Genomic DNA, 16,399 nt, shown 5'->3' with positions numbered 1-16,399 from the left:
AAGCTGTTGTTGGCATGAGCCAACAACCGTACAGCATCAGTGCTGCACGCTTGCGGCACTTGAGGCAGCCGCGGTATATTGAGCACGCGGCGTACCTCTGGCGTACGGGAGCACAGACCCGTACGCCGACGCGGTCACATGTGGTGATGAGTGCCGTGCATGCTTGCACGCACTCGAAACATCTCAATGTTCTAGTGGTAGCCGTAGTACACGGCGAACCACTGACGTATGGGCTCACAGGCCCGTACGCCATCGTGGTCTTGAAAAAGACCGAGTGTCGTGCAGGCTTGCACACACTCCGACCGTGCCCTGGTCTTGGCGATGCACGAAGCAATCGCCGGACCAGAGTGAAGGTGGTAGAGAGTGCATGTAACTCTCCACCATGCGATGGGTACCTCGGTGTCGATGTCCGACACCGAAGCGTCTATGGTACGACGACCTAGACGCGGGGTGGAGCTTGCTGCTCTACCCGAAATGCTCTTAGTGATGAGCAGGCTGTTAATGCCAGCCGTCGTATCACTACGTCGAAGCACGATGCTTAGTGCTTTGGTCAACGAATGACCTGAGCGCGTGTACGGCGCCGATGCTTCACGCGCTCAGCCATGACTAGCGTGGCCCATGCGGGTTCGCTATCATGGCAGGAGGTGAGCTGCGAGTTCCCTCCACTCTTGGGCTATGTGATGCCCGGGATGGTGTCGACCCACACGGGAGACACAAGACACACGAAGTGTCAGGGAGGGCCCACGGCTCCTCCCAAGTGAACTGCAGGTGGTCAAGGAGAACCACCGCAAGTTTGGATGCAGTAGCATCCCGTGCCGAAGCACTGTGCGCTTGCTAGCGCTGCAACGCGAGTTGCTAAGGACGTCGGCTTCGCGGCCGGCTCGCAGTGTCCGCCACGGACACAAGTCACTGCGTGACTGTCGAGAGGGCGCGCCAGCCGTGCTGTGGCTGCGCCCGGGAATTCCCAATTTGGGAGTTCCAATTCTCTCCCTTCTGATTGGAGAATAAGGTGTGATTCTCAGATAAGTGGGGGAGGATGTACCGGGGTACACCGACGTGTACCCATGTTACATAAAGAGTGACGGGATGTCTCTCTTTTGTGCCCATGGTACGTGGTACCGGTTGGCGGTGAGCCAACCATTGGGCACTTGTTTAGCTTTTACTATAGTTGACTTAGAGTTTGTAAGGATCAAGCTTGACTCACCTATAAAATATATTCAGTCATTAAACCTACCGTCTAAGTCGTAGTCGGTTCCCTTAGACCGGGAACCGTGAACTTGATGTTCACAGAGAGCTTACGTTCTCTAGCTCTTCCTCTGTGCAAGGTGATGTGTGCCCCGTAACAGGCAGGGGCTACGGAGGAGGGCGCCAATATCCGACCAAGCATGACCTCATTGGTAAAATCAAGGTGCAATGGGAGCAAATTCCTGTCAGATACCTTGAAAAGTTGGTGCTCTCCATGAAGAAGCGGTGCTAAAGGCAGACGGAAAGATGATCAATTATTGATTGTATGTGGTACACATAACTTCTCAATAGTAAAAATAAGTCAAAATAAGTGTGCTATCCTTTTGACCAGCCTCGTTTTCGAGGGCTTGTATAGAAACTCCCTCATTATGGCGCGGATTCCACTCAAATTTGATTTGCGGAATCAACGCATTGAGCACGTTAATTGGTTCGAGTTTAGGCGCCAAACTTGAAAAATTGACCGATTTATCCGGGAAAATATAGGGTGGGCTATCCTTTTGGCCAGCACTGTATACGCCTAACATCTTTTTCTTAGGACATACCTTAGGTTGGCCAAAAGTCGGGAAAGGCACAATACAGTAAGCTTACAGTACCGGACTGAGAAGCAGATCGTGTGTGCGCCACACCACTGATTATGCAGACGTAGATCATCATTCTCATCGACGGATTTTGAGTCTTTTCATTGGCTACAGAATCGCCACTATGATTGCTTAACTCCCCTTCCCCTCGAAGATTACGGCTTTCCCCATACGCGATCAATGTTGCCGTTGCTGTACCTACCGCCATTGCCGCCTTCTCGACCATTCCACATTTGTCTCCGCTAGTGCGCAAGTGAATTGCAGCATGACCGACTCGTTATTCCTCGAAGAAGTGGTCGGCTTCCTACACAACATGGACGACCCGGCGGTCACGGGCAGCGAGCTCCTCCAGTCACTCGACAAGAACGACGCGCTGTTGTCGCTACCAGGCAGCACGGAGATCGCGCTGCAATTGTTGGACGTGACGCCCATCGACGACCTCTTCGCACCTAATAATCAAGATATGCACACAGACAGCGACTGCACGTCCGTGGAGTGCGAGAGCGTGGCGTCCTCGTCGTCTCCTGTCAAGGGCGAGGTGGTGGACGTCCGCTCGAGGGACGCCATCCGCCGCAGCACGTACAGACAGAAACAGAAGGCACACAGGGACGAGCTGTACAAGCAAGTGGAGGAGCTTTCGCTCCAGCTCACGACGCTGCAGCAACAGAAAGACGCCGAGAAGGCCAGACAGGGAATGGGCCTAACCCACACGACAGTGTGGAAGGCGCTGGCCAACCGCCACCTGCAGGCCAGAGCCATTGCCGAGGAGCAACGACGCAGACTCCTCCTAGCAGTCGAGAAGAGATCCAAGTTGATTCAGGACCTGGGACTACTTGTGAGGAAGAGACTCAGTGAAGAGCATCCGGAGGGAGATGCGGGCTTTCCGACGAAGAAACCACGCACCGAGTCGCCCGATATGGCGCTGTACGAGGTGTACATCAAGGAACTGGACGAGATTTACGCCCAGACTGACAAGATGTTCCAGGACACAAGGATGGACCTGTACGACGACGATGTCCAAGGCTACTACAACCCTCCGCCACGTCGAGGCGTGAAGGACTTGGGCTACCATGAACTGGTGGGGAAACTGTCCACGCCGTTTAACTATGAACATGTGCGGTCACATATTGGTCGCGTGTGCTGCATGGAGAACCGCCCGGGCTGCGAAAAGGTGGAAGGTCCGTGGGTGCCAGCCAACACGACAGTCACCAAGAGCCGCATTCCCTCTGGTGTTGCAGGAGGTTCTCTCGTTTTACACGCCATTACGCGTCGATACAACGAGGCCAACCGCATTGTGGTCATCTGGCGGAAGTTTGTGGAAGGAGAAGGCGTGTTCGCCGGCATGCACTCCGATGAGACAGGATGGAGCATTGTGCGTCCGTCGCCAGCGGAGGGATGTGTCGGGACTGTCCTCGAGTCGATGATTCGATTTGTCCCGATCAACTTCAGCAGTGCAGCCTCTTCAGGCGCGACAGTGAGGCAGTTTACCGACGCGACCATCAAGGCTGGCGAGGACGACTGCCGAGCCTGCATTAAGAAGCTGGAAGAAATGCTTCTTGACGAAGCGCTTGGTGTGTGCTGAGTCAGCACTAGTAGGGAAGCAGAGCAATGCCACCGTCATGGCACATAATTTATGTTTGTTTGGCAGGAATCCAATCGATCGTTTTTTTCTGGTGCTTTTTAACCCAGGTCCAGTCAGCCGAGACCATGTCTGAGTTCCTGCTGCAGGATTCCTGCATGATGCTGACGTGGCGAAGCCGAGCGCGCAGGTGCCTTCTTTCGCTCAGGAGCGTACACGTCATGTAGTAGTACTTTAATGCACCAGCAGCCTTTAATCGCAATGAAAGTGGTCGTCACTACGGCGCTGCAGATTACTTGCGGCATCATGCAGCAGCTGATTGTGCCGCCAGCAAACACTCTCTTGGCCGCGTGTGGCTGCTGTTGACTTTACCCATCAGTTTGGGATTTGCCAGCCGCAAGTTTTCTCCCGTCCTGTTTGCGAAGCCAGTAGGCTGAGCTATATTAGAAAATGTCAAGCCTCGGAAGAATGGACGACTTTGTTCTCGATGAGCTGGTGGACTTCTTCCAGATGTCCGACGAGCTGGCACTGCCCAACGCGTTAACCTTTGGCGACTTGGGCCCGAGTGATCTCCTGGCAGACGCCGAGTCGCTGCTGAGCTCATCTGTACTGCCCCTCGACCCCATTGAGTCCGTTCAAGCAACCGCCGCAGGTGAGACCAAGCTCCCAGGTGCGGCCACAGGACAGCAAAAGCAGCGATCGAAGGATGCAATCCGACGCAGTGAATACCGCCTGCGACAGAAGGCCGAGAAGGAAGCGCTGCGGCGCGAGATCGACAAGCTGTCAGCCAAGCTGGACAAGTTGCAGGATTTGTCGCAAAACGACGGAGGCTTATCCCCTTCGACAGACATAGCGTTGTCGAGCTGCCTGTGGAAAGCGATTGCAAGTCGGCAAAAAGAAAACAGAGAAGCTGCTGAGGAGGAACAAGAACACTTGCGGGCTGCAATCAGCTCCCGTGCCTCGTTAATTCAGGACCTGTCCGGCTTTTTGAAAAAGCGAGTCCACGATGGAGCCATCACGAGCAGCGAGTTTGCAGATGCACCTCGTCTTCACAAGCGAATGCGTCTGGAACCGACAGACTCGGCGCTGTTCGAGACGTTTATCCAGGATCTCCACACCGTTTACTTGCAGACTGACGAGGTTATCAACGCGTGCGAGTTAGAGTCAACAGCGGAGACGGAAACGCCGTCAGTCACCAAGCACAAGGACGGAAGCACAGAATACTACCAGCACGCTGACCGACAAACGTTGCCATTCAACTACAAGCAGACCTGCCGTTCAATATGGCATGTGGCTCAGCTGAGCCATCGACAAGAAGACCGAGAGACCTACGACAGAGTTGAGGACCCGGACAACATTATAGCGCTCAAATTTCGGGTTACAAGTCGCCGCATGGGTGAAGCGGTGTCGCTGCTGCAGCGAGTTGTGGGGCGTCGTTTCCAGGAAGCCAACCGCATCGTGGTCGTGTGGAAGGTGTTTTCAGAGGGCGAGGGGCTCTTCCGAGGTATGCATTCGGACGAGACGGGATGGTGCCTGGTTCGCCCTTCCACCAGTGGCGTCATGGCTGGGACAGTGCTCGACACGTGTTTCCGTCATGTTCCCATGCACTTCAGCAATTCCTCCTTGTGCGAACCTGTGGCCAACGAGTTCACCGATATGGTCGTGAGCACTGGAGAGAAGGAGAATAAAACGGTGCTGGAAGCTTTGGAGAAGATGCTACTCGACGAAGCTTTAGCTGGCGTGAGGAACTAAGTAAATATCATGTTACCATACTTCATACTACGCATTACATCGGCGCCGGTGCGCTCAGGTATTAACTGTGTTGTACCAGTTGCTGTTGGGGCCCAGGTCGTTTTCATTTTTCAGTGACATCGATACGTCCACCACGACGGAGCAGCAACAGCGAGTCGAACACCTTCGGGTTAGGCTGGTGGGTGCGTGATATAAACGATTGTGCGGCACTGGTACAATTCTGTGCTTGAGGTTGCTTCAACATTGATCGAGCTGTGAAACATATTCACGGACTCGACACGGCTCCACCCACAGACCCGCCTTCAACGATGTCTGGTTCGTGCCAAGGTTCAGAAGGCCGACCACGTCCTTGCGGGGCGGCCAGTGGAACAACTACGTCCTGCACCTTCAGCGTCCAACTCCATCGGAGAGATTAAATTCTGTGGTGGTTCGCTTCAATGTGCAAACCTCGAATATAACGCAGCGACACCCTGTTTTCTTCTTCATCATATTATAACTGTGCTACCTCCTCTGCCAGGTCAGTCCAAGGCCCCTGCCGCAACGTTCTTGTCGTACCAAGTTGTGTAGACGGAGGCACCATTTTCGATTCCCCACCATCCCTTAAAATCGGTTTTGAGCCTGGCCGGTGTTTCTCCCATCTTGTACAAGTCCATAGTCTTGGTCTCGACCACGTCGTTCAGCCGTTTTGTCACAGCACCAGACAAACTGTTTCTCAATTGGCCCATGTAAGCCTTCATGCTATCTTAAGTGCTGGCTATGGAGATCGCTCTTTCTTCATCATTATCTCCGATGTAGGATTCGTCGCCACCATCGTCGTCTGTGGCATCGACGTTACCACGAACTCTTAGACTTCTTTTACCGTCAGCGATATATTCAGGGGATAATGCACGGGCCAGTAACGCAGGGGCTTCGATTGATTCCAACTTCGAGGTCGTCGTGGTATCGGCCGCGTCGGTGCTTGCTAGGAGGGTGACCACAGTCACGAGTAAAATCCACAACATCAGACGCATGACTGCAGCTGAAGGCGTACGACAAGTTGGTCGAGGGGTGTTGGTTCAGGAGAGGATTGAGAAATGACCCAATGCGGCTACCCGTTTCGCTCTCAATCAAACGGGTAACCTGTAGGCAGTCCGGCACCCCGAAGGAGGAGGGGTGACATCGTAAAACGGCGCGAGCGTTGAACTCACCGGGTTACAGATCCCCCTCGCCAATTTAATATCATCCGTGGAAGCTGTTCGTATTAAGTACAACAGCTTATTAACTATCAGAGCGGCGTGTTGTTATCCAACCAAACCTACCTGGCATAAACCTATAGCAATGCCTGTCATTTCCCAACGATACAAACAGATGGGAAAGCGTCCCAAGCAACTCGGGAACCTGGCGTTTGCGCAGAAGAAGAGAATCTGCGAATGGCACGACGAAGACTTCACTCTCACTCAGAAGCAGCTTGCTGCGAAAGCCCAGCGCGAACTCTGCCTGCTCAACGCACCGACGCAGGGGACGATTTCCAATATCTTGAAGGCACGTGAGCGGTTTATCCGTGCTAAAACTGCCGATTTGGAGTGCAAGCGTGCGCGGGTTGTTGCATTCCCTGCTGTTGACGAAGCGTTGGCCAATTGGGTGTTGCATTGTCAGTCCAGGCGCGTCAGCCTTAACGGAGATATGATCAGGTCATTCTTCAGCACGGCCTGAAGTATCAAATCAGGCTTCAAAATCTACTAAATATTAAATTTGGCAGATATTAAGGTTTAGTTCATACAACCAAAGGGAACGCAGTCGGTGGACGTCTCAACGTATTCATTTCGATGAAATATTATCTTAGACAGCTATTAAATTGGCGAGGGGGATCTGTACTTTCCAGAGCAACCGAGCAAAGCCCATGAAAGTGGATGTCAGCCGTCCTCCGCATCCTCTCGTTTTGATTTCATAAGAATTATGTAAAAGACCATGCCATAATCTGGAGCCCTGACAGCAGCCCTACAAATATCAATAGTGGCAGCGTGCAAAATCTGCCGCGTGAACATTTTCGTCAACATTAATACTTATAACTTGCACAGCGTGGTCCTGAATATGTCACTAAATGCCGACTGTCTTGCACTATTTGCTTCTTATTCCCCGATTTACCCACAAGATCCAGTAAAATGCCCGCCAACCTGCTCGTTGTTTTCGATGTTCCCGAGCCTCTCGACTGCTCCTTGCAGGATGGCCATGGTCGCAGATGACAAAAAGGGATCAGGATTTGCTCGTACATGTACTGTAATCGAAATGTTCACGCGGTTGGGATCAACAGAGCCAGGTTTCGCAAATTGCCACTCTTTGGTATTGGTATCCGGATAGGACTTCTGTGTTCTGCTTGTTTAAAGGATGAGGAGGACGGATGTCGTTTTCTATCACGGGCTTTGCTTCCGCTGCTCTCCTTCGAAAGTGCCTCTTACCCGGCGAGTCCAACGCTCGCCTCCGCCGCTTTGCATTTCACCCCTCCTCCTTCGGGGTGCCGGACTGCCTACAGGTTACCCGTTTGATTGAGAGCGAAACGGGTAGCCGCATTGGGTCATTTCTCAATCCTCTCCTGAACCAACACCCCTCGACCAACTTGTCGTACGCCTTCAGCTGCAGTCATGCGTCTGATGTTGTGGATTTTACTCGTGACTGTGGTCACCCTCCTAGCAAGCACCGACGCGGCCGATACCACGACGACCTCGAAGTTGGAATCAATCGAAGCCCCTGCGTTACTGGCCCGTGCATTATCCCCTGAATATATCGCTGACGGTAAAAGAAGTCTAAGAGTTCGTGGTAACGTCGATGCCACAGACGACGATGGTGGCGACGAATCCTACATCGGAGATAATGATGAAGAAAGAGCGATCTCCATAGCCAGCACTTAAGATAGCATGAAGGCTTACATGGGCCAATTGAGAAACAGTTTGTCTGGTGCTGTGACAAAACGGCTGAACGACGTGGTCGAGACCAAGACTATGGACTTGTACAAGATGGGAGAAACACCGGCCAGGCTCAAAACCGATTTTAAGGGATGGTGGGGAATCGAAAATGGTGCCTCCGTCTACACAACTTGGTACGACAAGAACGTTGCGGCAGGGGCCTTGGACTGACCTGGCAGAGGAGGTAGCACAGTTATAATATGATGAAGAAGAAAACAGGGTGTCGCTGCGTTATATTCGAGGTTTGCACATTGAAGCGAACCACCACAGAATTTAATCTCTCCGATGGAGTTGGACGCTGAAGGTGCAGGACGTAGTTGTTCCACTGGCCGCCCCGCAAGGACGTGGTCGGCCTTCTGAACCTTGGCACGAACCAGACATCGTTGAAGGCGGGTCTGTGGGTGGAGCCGTGTCGAGTCCGTGAATATGTTTCACAGCTCGATCAATGTTGAAGCAACCTCAAGCACAGAATTGTACCAGTGCCGCACAATCGTTTATATCACGCACCCACCAGCCTAACCCGAAGGTGTTCGACTCGCTGTTGCTGCTCCGTCGTGGTGGACGTATCGATGTCACTGAAAAATGAAAACGAGCTGAGCCTAGACGCCAACAATCTCATCAGTTACGATGCGGTCTTTCGTAGTGTCAGTCTCATTACACACGGCTTCCTGGATGCTCAGTGCCCGTGTGGGCGGACGTGAGGAGCACAACCGACGGACTTCGCTGGGCTCTTCGATGCGGGCGACCTGATTGCGATGAACCAAGACGAAATGCCGGACCTCCCCGAATCCAAGTTCGACCGAAAGTTCGCGCCTGACCCGAACGTGCACTTTGAGCTTCTGCAACTTCACGCACTTGGTCCTGAGCTGCATCTTCTCCCAGGGCACATCGGCATCATACGTTGCTGTCCATCGCCGTCTTGAGCTTCTGCGCTTCAGGGGCAGAGCTCGACCAAAGAGAAAACGCTGTGCGGTACGCCACGCCGTCATTTATTGCAGAAACACAAGGCGGAAAGGCTCAATACAATAGTGGATCGTTGACATCTCTACTCTACGTAAGCGTCTGCGTGACGAGGCTGAGATTGAGAAGTGGTTGTCGACTCCGATGGCGGCGCGAGTGGCGCAAGGTCAACGCTGAATACAAACCCACAGCCCCACGTGTACGCTCATTGCCGCTTGTATTTAGACTCCCTGCGCTGGTTGACACGAAGAACCCGTTTTCATACAAAGCAGCATTAATTATGAGTCGGTGAAGAGGATTGCTTGGTAAGAATGCAAGTGCCTTGAAGAGAATGTCTAGGTTCGATCCAATACGATTTCCAGAGTAGCTTGCTACAATGTCCAAACCTTGAATTTAACGTAGCGAAAACCCGTTTCCTTCTCTAGAGCATTTTTCGAACTACGCTACCTCCTTTGTAGTCCGACTCAGTCCAAGGCTTTGATAACCCCTGCCGCGACGTTTTCCTCATACCAAGCTCTGTAGTCAGCAACACCTTGGCTTTTTCTCGGTGACCCTCCCTTATACTTGGCTTCGATGTGGCTCGGCGTATTTCCCTTCTTGTACAAATTTTTGAAGATGGCATCACGCATCTTGTACAGCACTTTGGCCAAAAAGCTATCCAAAAAGCTTGGCATGGAGATCGCTCTTTCTTCATCATTATCTCCGATGTAGGATTCGTCGCCACCATCGTCGTCTGTGGCATCGACGTTACCACGAACTCTTAGACTTCTTTTACCGTCAGCGATATATTCAGGGGATAATGCACGGGCCAGTAACCCAGGGGCTTCGATTGATTCCAACTTCGAGGTCGTCGTGGTATCGGCCGCGTCGGTGCTTGCTAGGAGGGTGACCACAGTCACGAGTAAAATCCACAACATCAGACGCATGACTGCAGCTGAAGGCGTACGACAAGTTGGTCGAGGGGTGTTGGTTCAGGAGAGGATTGAGAAATGACCCAATGCGGCTACCCGTTTCGCTCTCAATCAAACGGGTAACCTGTAGGCAGTCCGGCACCCCGAAGGAGGAGGGGTGACATCGTAAAACGGCGCGAGCGTTGAACTCACCGGGTTACAGATCCCCCTCGCCAATTTAATATCATCCGTGGAAGCTGTTCGTATTAAGTACAACAGCTTATTAACTATCAGAGCGGCGTGTTGTTATCCAACCAAACCTACCTGGCATAAACCTATAGCAATGCCTGTCATTTCCCAACGATACAAACAGATGGGAAAGCGTCCCAAGCAACTCGGGAACCTGGCGTTTGCGCAGAAGAAGAGAATCTGCGAATGGCACGACGAAGACTTCACTCTCACTCAGAAGCAGCTTGCTGCGAAAGCCCAGCGCGAACTCTGCCTGCTCAACGCACCGACGCAGGGGACGATTTCCAATATCTTGAAGGCACGTGAGCGGTTTATCCGTGCTAAAACTGCCGATTTGGAGTGCAAGCGTGCGCGGGTTGTTGCATTCCCTGCTGTTGACGAAGCGTTGGCCAATTGGGTGTTGCATTGTCAGTCCAGGCGCGTCAGCCTTAACGGAGATATGATCAGGTCATTCTTCAGCACGGCCTGAAGTATCAAATCAGGCTTCAAAATCTACTAAATATTAAATTTGGCAGATATTAAGGTTTAGTTCATACAACCAAAGGGAACGCAGTCGGTGGACGTCTCAACGTATTCATTTCGATGAAATATTATCTTAGACAGCTATTAAATTGGCGAGGGGGATCTGTACTTTCCAGAGCAACCGAGCAAAGCCCATGAAAGTGGATGTCAGCCGTCCTCCGCATCCTCTCGTTTTGATTTCATAAGAATTATGTAAAAGACCATGCCATAATCTGGAGCCCTGACAGCAGCCCTACAAATATCAATAGTGGCAGCGTGCAAAATCTGCCGCGTGAACATTTTCGTCAACATTAATACTTATAACTTGCACAGCGTGGTCCTGAATATGTCACTAAATGCCGACTGTCTTGCACTATTTGCTTCTTATTCCCCGATTTACCCACAAGATCCAGTAAAATGCCCGCCAACCTGCTCGTTGTTTTCGATGTTCCCGAGCCTCTCGACTGCTCCTTGCAGGATGGCCATGGTCGCAGATGACAAAAAGGGATCAGGATTTGCTCGTACATGTACTGTAATCGAAATGTTCACGCGGTTGGGATCAACAGAGCCAGGTTTCGCAAATTGCCACTCTTTGGTATTGGTATCCGGATAGGACTTCTGTGTTCTGCTTGTTTAAAGGATGAGGAGGACGGATGTCGTTTTCTATCACGGGCTTTGCTTCCGCTGCTCTCCTTCGAAAGTGCCTCTTACCCGGCGAGTCCAACGCTCGCCTCCGCCGCTTTGCATTTCACCCCTCCTCCTTCGGGGTGCCGGACTGCCTACAGGTTACCCGTTTGATTGAGAGCGAAACGGGTAGCCGCATTGGGTCATTTCTCAATCCTCTCCTGAACCAACACCCCTCGACCAACTTGTCGTACGCCTTCAGCTGCAGTCATGCGTCTGATGTTGTGGATTTTACTCGTGACTGTGGTCACCCTCCTAGCAAGCACCGACGCGGCCGATACCACGACGACCTCGAAGTTGGAATCAATCGAAGCCCCTGGGTTACTGGCCCGTGCTCTATCCCCTGAATATATCGCCGACGGTAAAAGAAGCCTAAGAGTTCGTGGTAACGTCGATACCACAGACGGCGATGGTGGCGACGAGTCCTACACTGTGGAGAATGATGAAGAAAGAGCGATCCTGATCTCAAGCATTTCGAATAGAATGAAGGCTTCTTTGGGACAACTGGAGAGCAGTATATCTGCTGTTACGACCAAACAGCTGTACAAAATCACTGGAGCCTTGGCTATGAAATTGTACAGACAGGGAGAAACGCCGGTCAGCTTCAGAGCCAAGAATTTGGGAGCGAGAAACAACATAGCTGTCCCCTTCTATAAAAAGTGGTATGACACGAACGTCGCGAAGGGTGTTATCAAAGCCTTGGACTGAGTCGGACTACAAAGGAGGTAGCGTAGTTCGAAAAATGCTCTAGAGAAGGAAACGGGTTTTCGCTACGTTAAATTCAAGGTTTGGACATTGTAGCAAGCTACTCTGGAAATCGTATTGGATCGAACCTAGACATTCTCTTCAAGGCACTTGCATTCTTACCAAGCAATCCTCTTCACCGACTCATAATTAATGCTGCTTTGTATGAAAACGGGTTCTTCGTGTCAACCAGCGCAGGGAGTCTAAATACAAGCGGCAATGAGCGTACACGTGGGGCTGTGGGTTTGTATTCAGCGTTGACCTTGCGCCACTCGCGCCGCCATCGGAGTCGACAACCACTTCTCAATCTCAGCCTCGTCACGCAGACGCTTACGTAGAGTAGAGATGTCAACGATCCACTATTGTATTGAGCCTTTCCGCCTTGTGTTTCTGCAATAAATGACGGCGTGGCGTACCGCACAGCGTTTTCTCTTTGGTCGAGCTCTGCCCCTGAAGCGCAGAAGCTCAAGACGGCGATGGACAGCAACGTATGATGCCGATGTGCCCTGGGAGAAGATGCAGCTCAGGACCAAGTGCGTGAAGTTGCAGAAGCTCAAAGTGCACGTTCGGGTCAGGCGCGAACTTTCGGTCGAACTTGGATTCGGGGAGGTCCGGCATTTCGTCTTGGTTCATCGCAATCAGGTCGCCCGCATCGAAGAGCCCAGCGAAGTCCGTCGGTTGTGCTCCTCACGTCCGCCCACACGGGCACTGAGCATCCAGGAAGCCGTGTGTAATGAGACTGACACTACGAAAGACCGCATCGTAACTGATGAGATTGTTGGCGTCTAGGCTCAGCTCGTTTTCATTTTTCAGTGACATCGATACGTCCACCACGACGGAGCAGCAACAGCGAGTCGAACACCTTCGGGTTAGGCTGGTGGGTGCGTGATATAAACGATTGTGCGGCACTGGTACAATTCTGTGCTTGAGGTTGCTTCAACATTGATCGAGCTGTGAAACATATTCACGGACTCGACACGGCTCCACCCACAGACCCGCCTTCAACGATGTCTGGTTCGTGCCAAGGTTCAGAAGGCCGACCACGTCCTTGCGGGGCGGCCAGTGGAACAACTACGTCCTGCACCTTCAGCGTCCAACTCCATCGGAGAGATTAAATTCTGTGGTGGTTCGCTTCAATGTGCAAACCTCGAATATAACGCAGCGACACCCTGTTTTCTTCTTCATCATATTATAACTGTGCTACCTCCTCTGCCAGGTCAGTCCAAGGCCCCTGCCGCAACGTTCTTGTCGTACCAAGTTGTGTAGACGGAGGCACCATTTTCGATTCCCCACCATCCCTTAAAATCGGTTTTGAGCCTGGCCGGTGTTTCTCCCATCTTGTACAAGTCCATAGTCTTGGTCTCGACCACGTCGTTCAGCCGTTTTGTCACAGCACCAGACAAACTGTTTCTCAATTGGCCCATGTAAGCCTTCATGCTATCTTAAGTGCTGGCTATGGAGATCGCTCTTTCTTCATCATTATCTCCGATGTAGGATTCGTCGCCACCATCGTCGTCTGTGGCATCGACGTTACCACGAACTCTTAGACTTCTTTTACCGTCAGCGATATATTCAGGGGATAATGCACGGGCCAGTAACCCAGGGGCTTCGATTGATTCCAACTTCGAGGTCGTCGTGGTATCGGCCGCGTCGGTGCTTGCTAGGAGGGTGACCACAGTCACGAGTAAAATCCACAACATCAGACGCATGACTGCAGCTGAAGGCGTACGACAAGTTGGTCGAGGGGTGTTGGTTCAGGAGAGGATTGAGAAATGACCCAATGCGGCTACCCGTTTCGCTCTCAATCAAACGGGTAACCTGTAGGCAGTCCGGCACCCCGAAGGAGGAGGGGTGACATCGTAAAACGGCGCGAGCGTTGAACTCACCGGGTTACAGATCCCCCTCGCCAATTTAATATCATCCGTGGAAGCTGTTCGTATTAAGTACAACAGCTTATTAACTATCAGAGCGGCGTGTTGTTATCCAACCAAACCTACCTGGCATAAACCTATAGCAATGCCTGTCATTTCCCAACGATACAAACAGATGGGAAAGCGTCCCAAGCAACTCGGGAACCTGGCGTTTGCGCAGAAGAAGAGAATCTGCGAATGGCACGACGAAGACTTCACTCTCACTCAGAAGCAGCTTGCTGCGAAAGCCCAGCGCGAACTCTGCCTGCTCAACGCACCGACGCAGGGGACGATTTCCAATATCTTGAAGGCACGTGAGCGGTTTATCCGTGCTAAAACTGCCGATTTGGAGTGCAAGCGTGCGCGGGTTGTTGCATTCCCTGCTGTTGACGAAGCGTTGGCCAATTGGGTGTTGCATTGTCAGTCCAGGCGCGTCAGCCTTAACGGAGATATGATCAGGTCATTCTTCAGCACGGCCTGAAGTATCAAATCAGGCTTCAAAATCTACTAAATATTAAATTTGGCAGATATTAAGGTTTAGTTCATACAACCAAAGGGAACGCAGTCAGTGGACGTCTCAACGTATTCATTTCGATGAAATATTATCTTAGACAGCTATTAAATTGGCGAGGGGGATCTGTACTTTCCAGAGCAACCGAGCAAAGCCCATGAAAGTGGATGTCAGCCGTCCTCCGCATCCTCTCGTTTTGATTTCATAAGAATTATGTAAAAGACCATGCCATAATCTGGAGCCCTGACAGCAGCCCTACAAATATCAATAGTGGCAGCGTGCAAAATCTGCCGCGTGAACATTTTCGTCAACATTAATACTTATAACTTGCACAGCGTGGTCCTGAATATGTCACTAAATGCCGACTGTCTTGCACTATTTGCTTCTTATTCCCCGATTTACCCACAAGATCCAGTAAAATGCCCGCCAACCTGCTCGTTGTTTTCGATGTTCCCGAGCCTCTCGACTGTTCCTTGCAGGATGGCCATGGTCGCAGATGACAAAAAGGGATCAGGATTTGCTCGTACATGTACTGTAATCGAAATGTTCACGCGGTTGGGATCAACAGAGCCAGGTTTCGCAAATTGCCACTCTTTGGTATTGGTATCCGGATAGGACTTCTGTGTTCTGCTTGTTTAAAGGATGAGGAGGACGGATGTCGTTTTCTATCACGGGCTTTGCTTCCGCTGCTCTCCTTCGAAAGTGCCTCTTACCCGGCGAGTCCAACGCTCGCCTCCGCCGCTTTGCATTTCACCCCTCCTCCTTCGGGGTGCCGGACTGCCTACAGGTTACCCGTTTGATTGAGAGCGAAACAGGTAGCCGCATTGGGTCATTTCTCAATCCTCTCCTGAACCAACACCCCTCGACCAACTTGTCGTACGCCTTCAGCTGCAGTCATGCGTCTGATGTTGTGGATTTTACTCGTGACTGTGGTCACCCTCCTAGCAAGCACCGACGCGGCCGATACCACGACGACCTCGAAGTTGGAATCAATCGAAGCCCCTGGGTTACTGGCCCGTGCTCTATCCCCTGAATATATCGCCGACGGTAAAAGAAGCCTAAGAGTTCGTGGTAACGTCGATACCACAGACGGCGATGGTGGCGACGAGTCCTACACTGTGGAGAATGATGAAGAAAGAGCGATCCTGATCTCAAGCATTTCGAATAGAATGAAGGCTTCTTTGGGACAACTGGAGAGCAGTATATCTGCTGTTACGACCAAACAGCTGTACAAAATCACTGGAGCCTTGGCTATGAAATTGTACAGACAGGGAGAAACGCCGGTCAGCTTCAGAGCCAAGAATTTGGGAGCGAGAAACAACATAGCTGTCCCCTTCTATAAAAAGTGGTATGACACGAACGTCGCGAAGGGTGTTATCAAAGCCTTGGACTGAGTCGGACTACAAAGGAGGTAGCGTAGTTCGAAAAATGCTCTAGAGAAGGAAACGGGTTTTCGCTACGTTAAATTCAAGGTTTGGACATTGTAGCAAGCTACTCTGGAAATCGTATTGGATCGAACCTAGACATTCTCTTCAAGGCACTTGCATTCTTACCAAGCAATCCTCTTCACCGACTCATAATTAATGCTGCTTTGTATGAAAACGGGTTCTTCGTGTCAACCAGCGCAGGGAGTCTAAATACAAGCGGCAATGAGCATACACGTGGGGCTGTGGGTTTGTATTCAGCGTTGACCTTGCGCCACTCGCGCCGCCATCGGAGTCGACAACCACTTCTCAATCTCAGCCTCGTCACGCAGACGCTTACGTAGAGTAGAGATGTCAACGATCCACTATTGTATTGAGCCTTTCCGCCTTGTGTTTCTGCAATAAATGATGGCGTGGCGTACCGCACAGCGTT

The 16,399-nt window shown here is 51.6% G+C and overlaps 8 protein-coding genes across 8 annotated transcripts; 5 read left to right on the top strand and 3 right to left on the bottom strand.

Moving 5' to 3' along the window:
* Positions 1-2,088: 2,088 nt before the first annotated feature.
* On the top strand, positions 2,089-3,405 carry KRP23_12097 (uncharacterized protein; the record flags this gene model as incomplete). The annotated part of the gene is made up of 1 exon (XM_067882682.1): positions 2,089-3,405. The coding sequence occupies one exon, from the start codon at positions 2,089-2,091 to the stop codon at positions 3,403-3,405; it is 1,317 nt and encodes a 438-aa protein (XP_067739705.1).
* A 465-nt stretch (positions 3,406-3,870) lies between these two features.
* Positions 3,871-5,154, top strand: KRP23_12096 (uncharacterized protein; the record flags this gene model as incomplete). Its single annotated transcript, XM_067882681.1, has 1 exon — positions 3,871-5,154. One exon carries the CDS (start codon positions 3,871-3,873, stop codon positions 5,152-5,154), a length of 1,284 nt encoding a protein of 427 aa, XP_067739704.1.
* Positions 5,155-5,897: 743 nt separating this feature from the next.
* KRP23_12095 (uncharacterized protein) lies at positions 5,898-6,164 on the bottom strand (the record flags this gene model as incomplete). The annotated part of the gene is made up of 1 exon (XM_067895957.1): positions 5,898-6,164. One exon carries the CDS (start codon positions 6,162-6,164, stop codon positions 5,898-5,900), a length of 267 nt encoding a protein of 88 aa, XP_067739703.1.
* A 1,608-nt stretch (positions 6,165-7,772) lies between these two features.
* On the top strand, positions 7,773-8,039 carry KRP23_12094 (uncharacterized protein; the record flags this gene model as incomplete). Its single annotated transcript, XM_067895956.1, has 1 exon — positions 7,773-8,039. One exon carries the CDS (start codon positions 7,773-7,775, stop codon positions 8,037-8,039), a length of 267 nt encoding a protein of 88 aa, XP_067739702.1.
* A 1,478-nt stretch (positions 8,040-9,517) lies between these two features.
* Positions 9,518-9,979, bottom strand: KRP23_12093 (RxLR effector protein CRE2; the record flags this gene model as incomplete). The annotated part of the gene is made up of 1 exon (XM_067895955.1): positions 9,518-9,979. One exon carries the CDS (start codon positions 9,977-9,979, stop codon positions 9,518-9,520), a length of 462 nt encoding a protein of 153 aa, XP_067739701.1.
* A 1,608-nt stretch (positions 9,980-11,587) lies between these two features.
* KRP23_12092 (RxLR effector protein CRE2) lies at positions 11,588-12,085 on the top strand (the record flags this gene model as incomplete). Its single annotated transcript, XM_067895954.1, has 1 exon — positions 11,588-12,085. The coding sequence occupies one exon, from the start codon at positions 11,588-11,590 to the stop codon at positions 12,083-12,085; it is 498 nt and encodes a 165-aa protein (XP_067739700.1).
* Positions 12,086-13,563: 1,478 nt separating this feature from the next.
* KRP23_12091 (uncharacterized protein) lies at positions 13,564-13,830 on the bottom strand (the record flags this gene model as incomplete). Its single annotated transcript, XM_067895953.1, has 1 exon — positions 13,564-13,830. One exon carries the CDS (start codon positions 13,828-13,830, stop codon positions 13,564-13,566), a length of 267 nt encoding a protein of 88 aa, XP_067739699.1.
* A 1,608-nt stretch (positions 13,831-15,438) lies between these two features.
* Positions 15,439-15,936, top strand: KRP23_12090 (RxLR effector protein CRE2; the record flags this gene model as incomplete). The annotated part of the gene is made up of 1 exon (XM_067895952.1): positions 15,439-15,936. One exon carries the CDS (start codon positions 15,439-15,441, stop codon positions 15,934-15,936), a length of 498 nt encoding a protein of 165 aa, XP_067739698.1.
* Between the last annotated feature and the right edge of the window lie 463 nt (positions 15,937-16,399).

Source organism: Phytophthora ramorum (genome assembly GCF_020800215.1).
Source record: "Phytophthora ramorum isolate Pr-102 chromosome Unknown Phyram_PR-102_s0014, whole genome shotgun sequence".
NCBI classification, from domain to species: domain Eukaryota; phylum Oomycota; class Peronosporomycetes; order Peronosporales; family Peronosporaceae; genus Phytophthora; species Phytophthora ramorum.
Note: the sequence above shows the minus strand (reverse complement) of the source record. Positions and strands in the feature narration are given on the sequence as shown.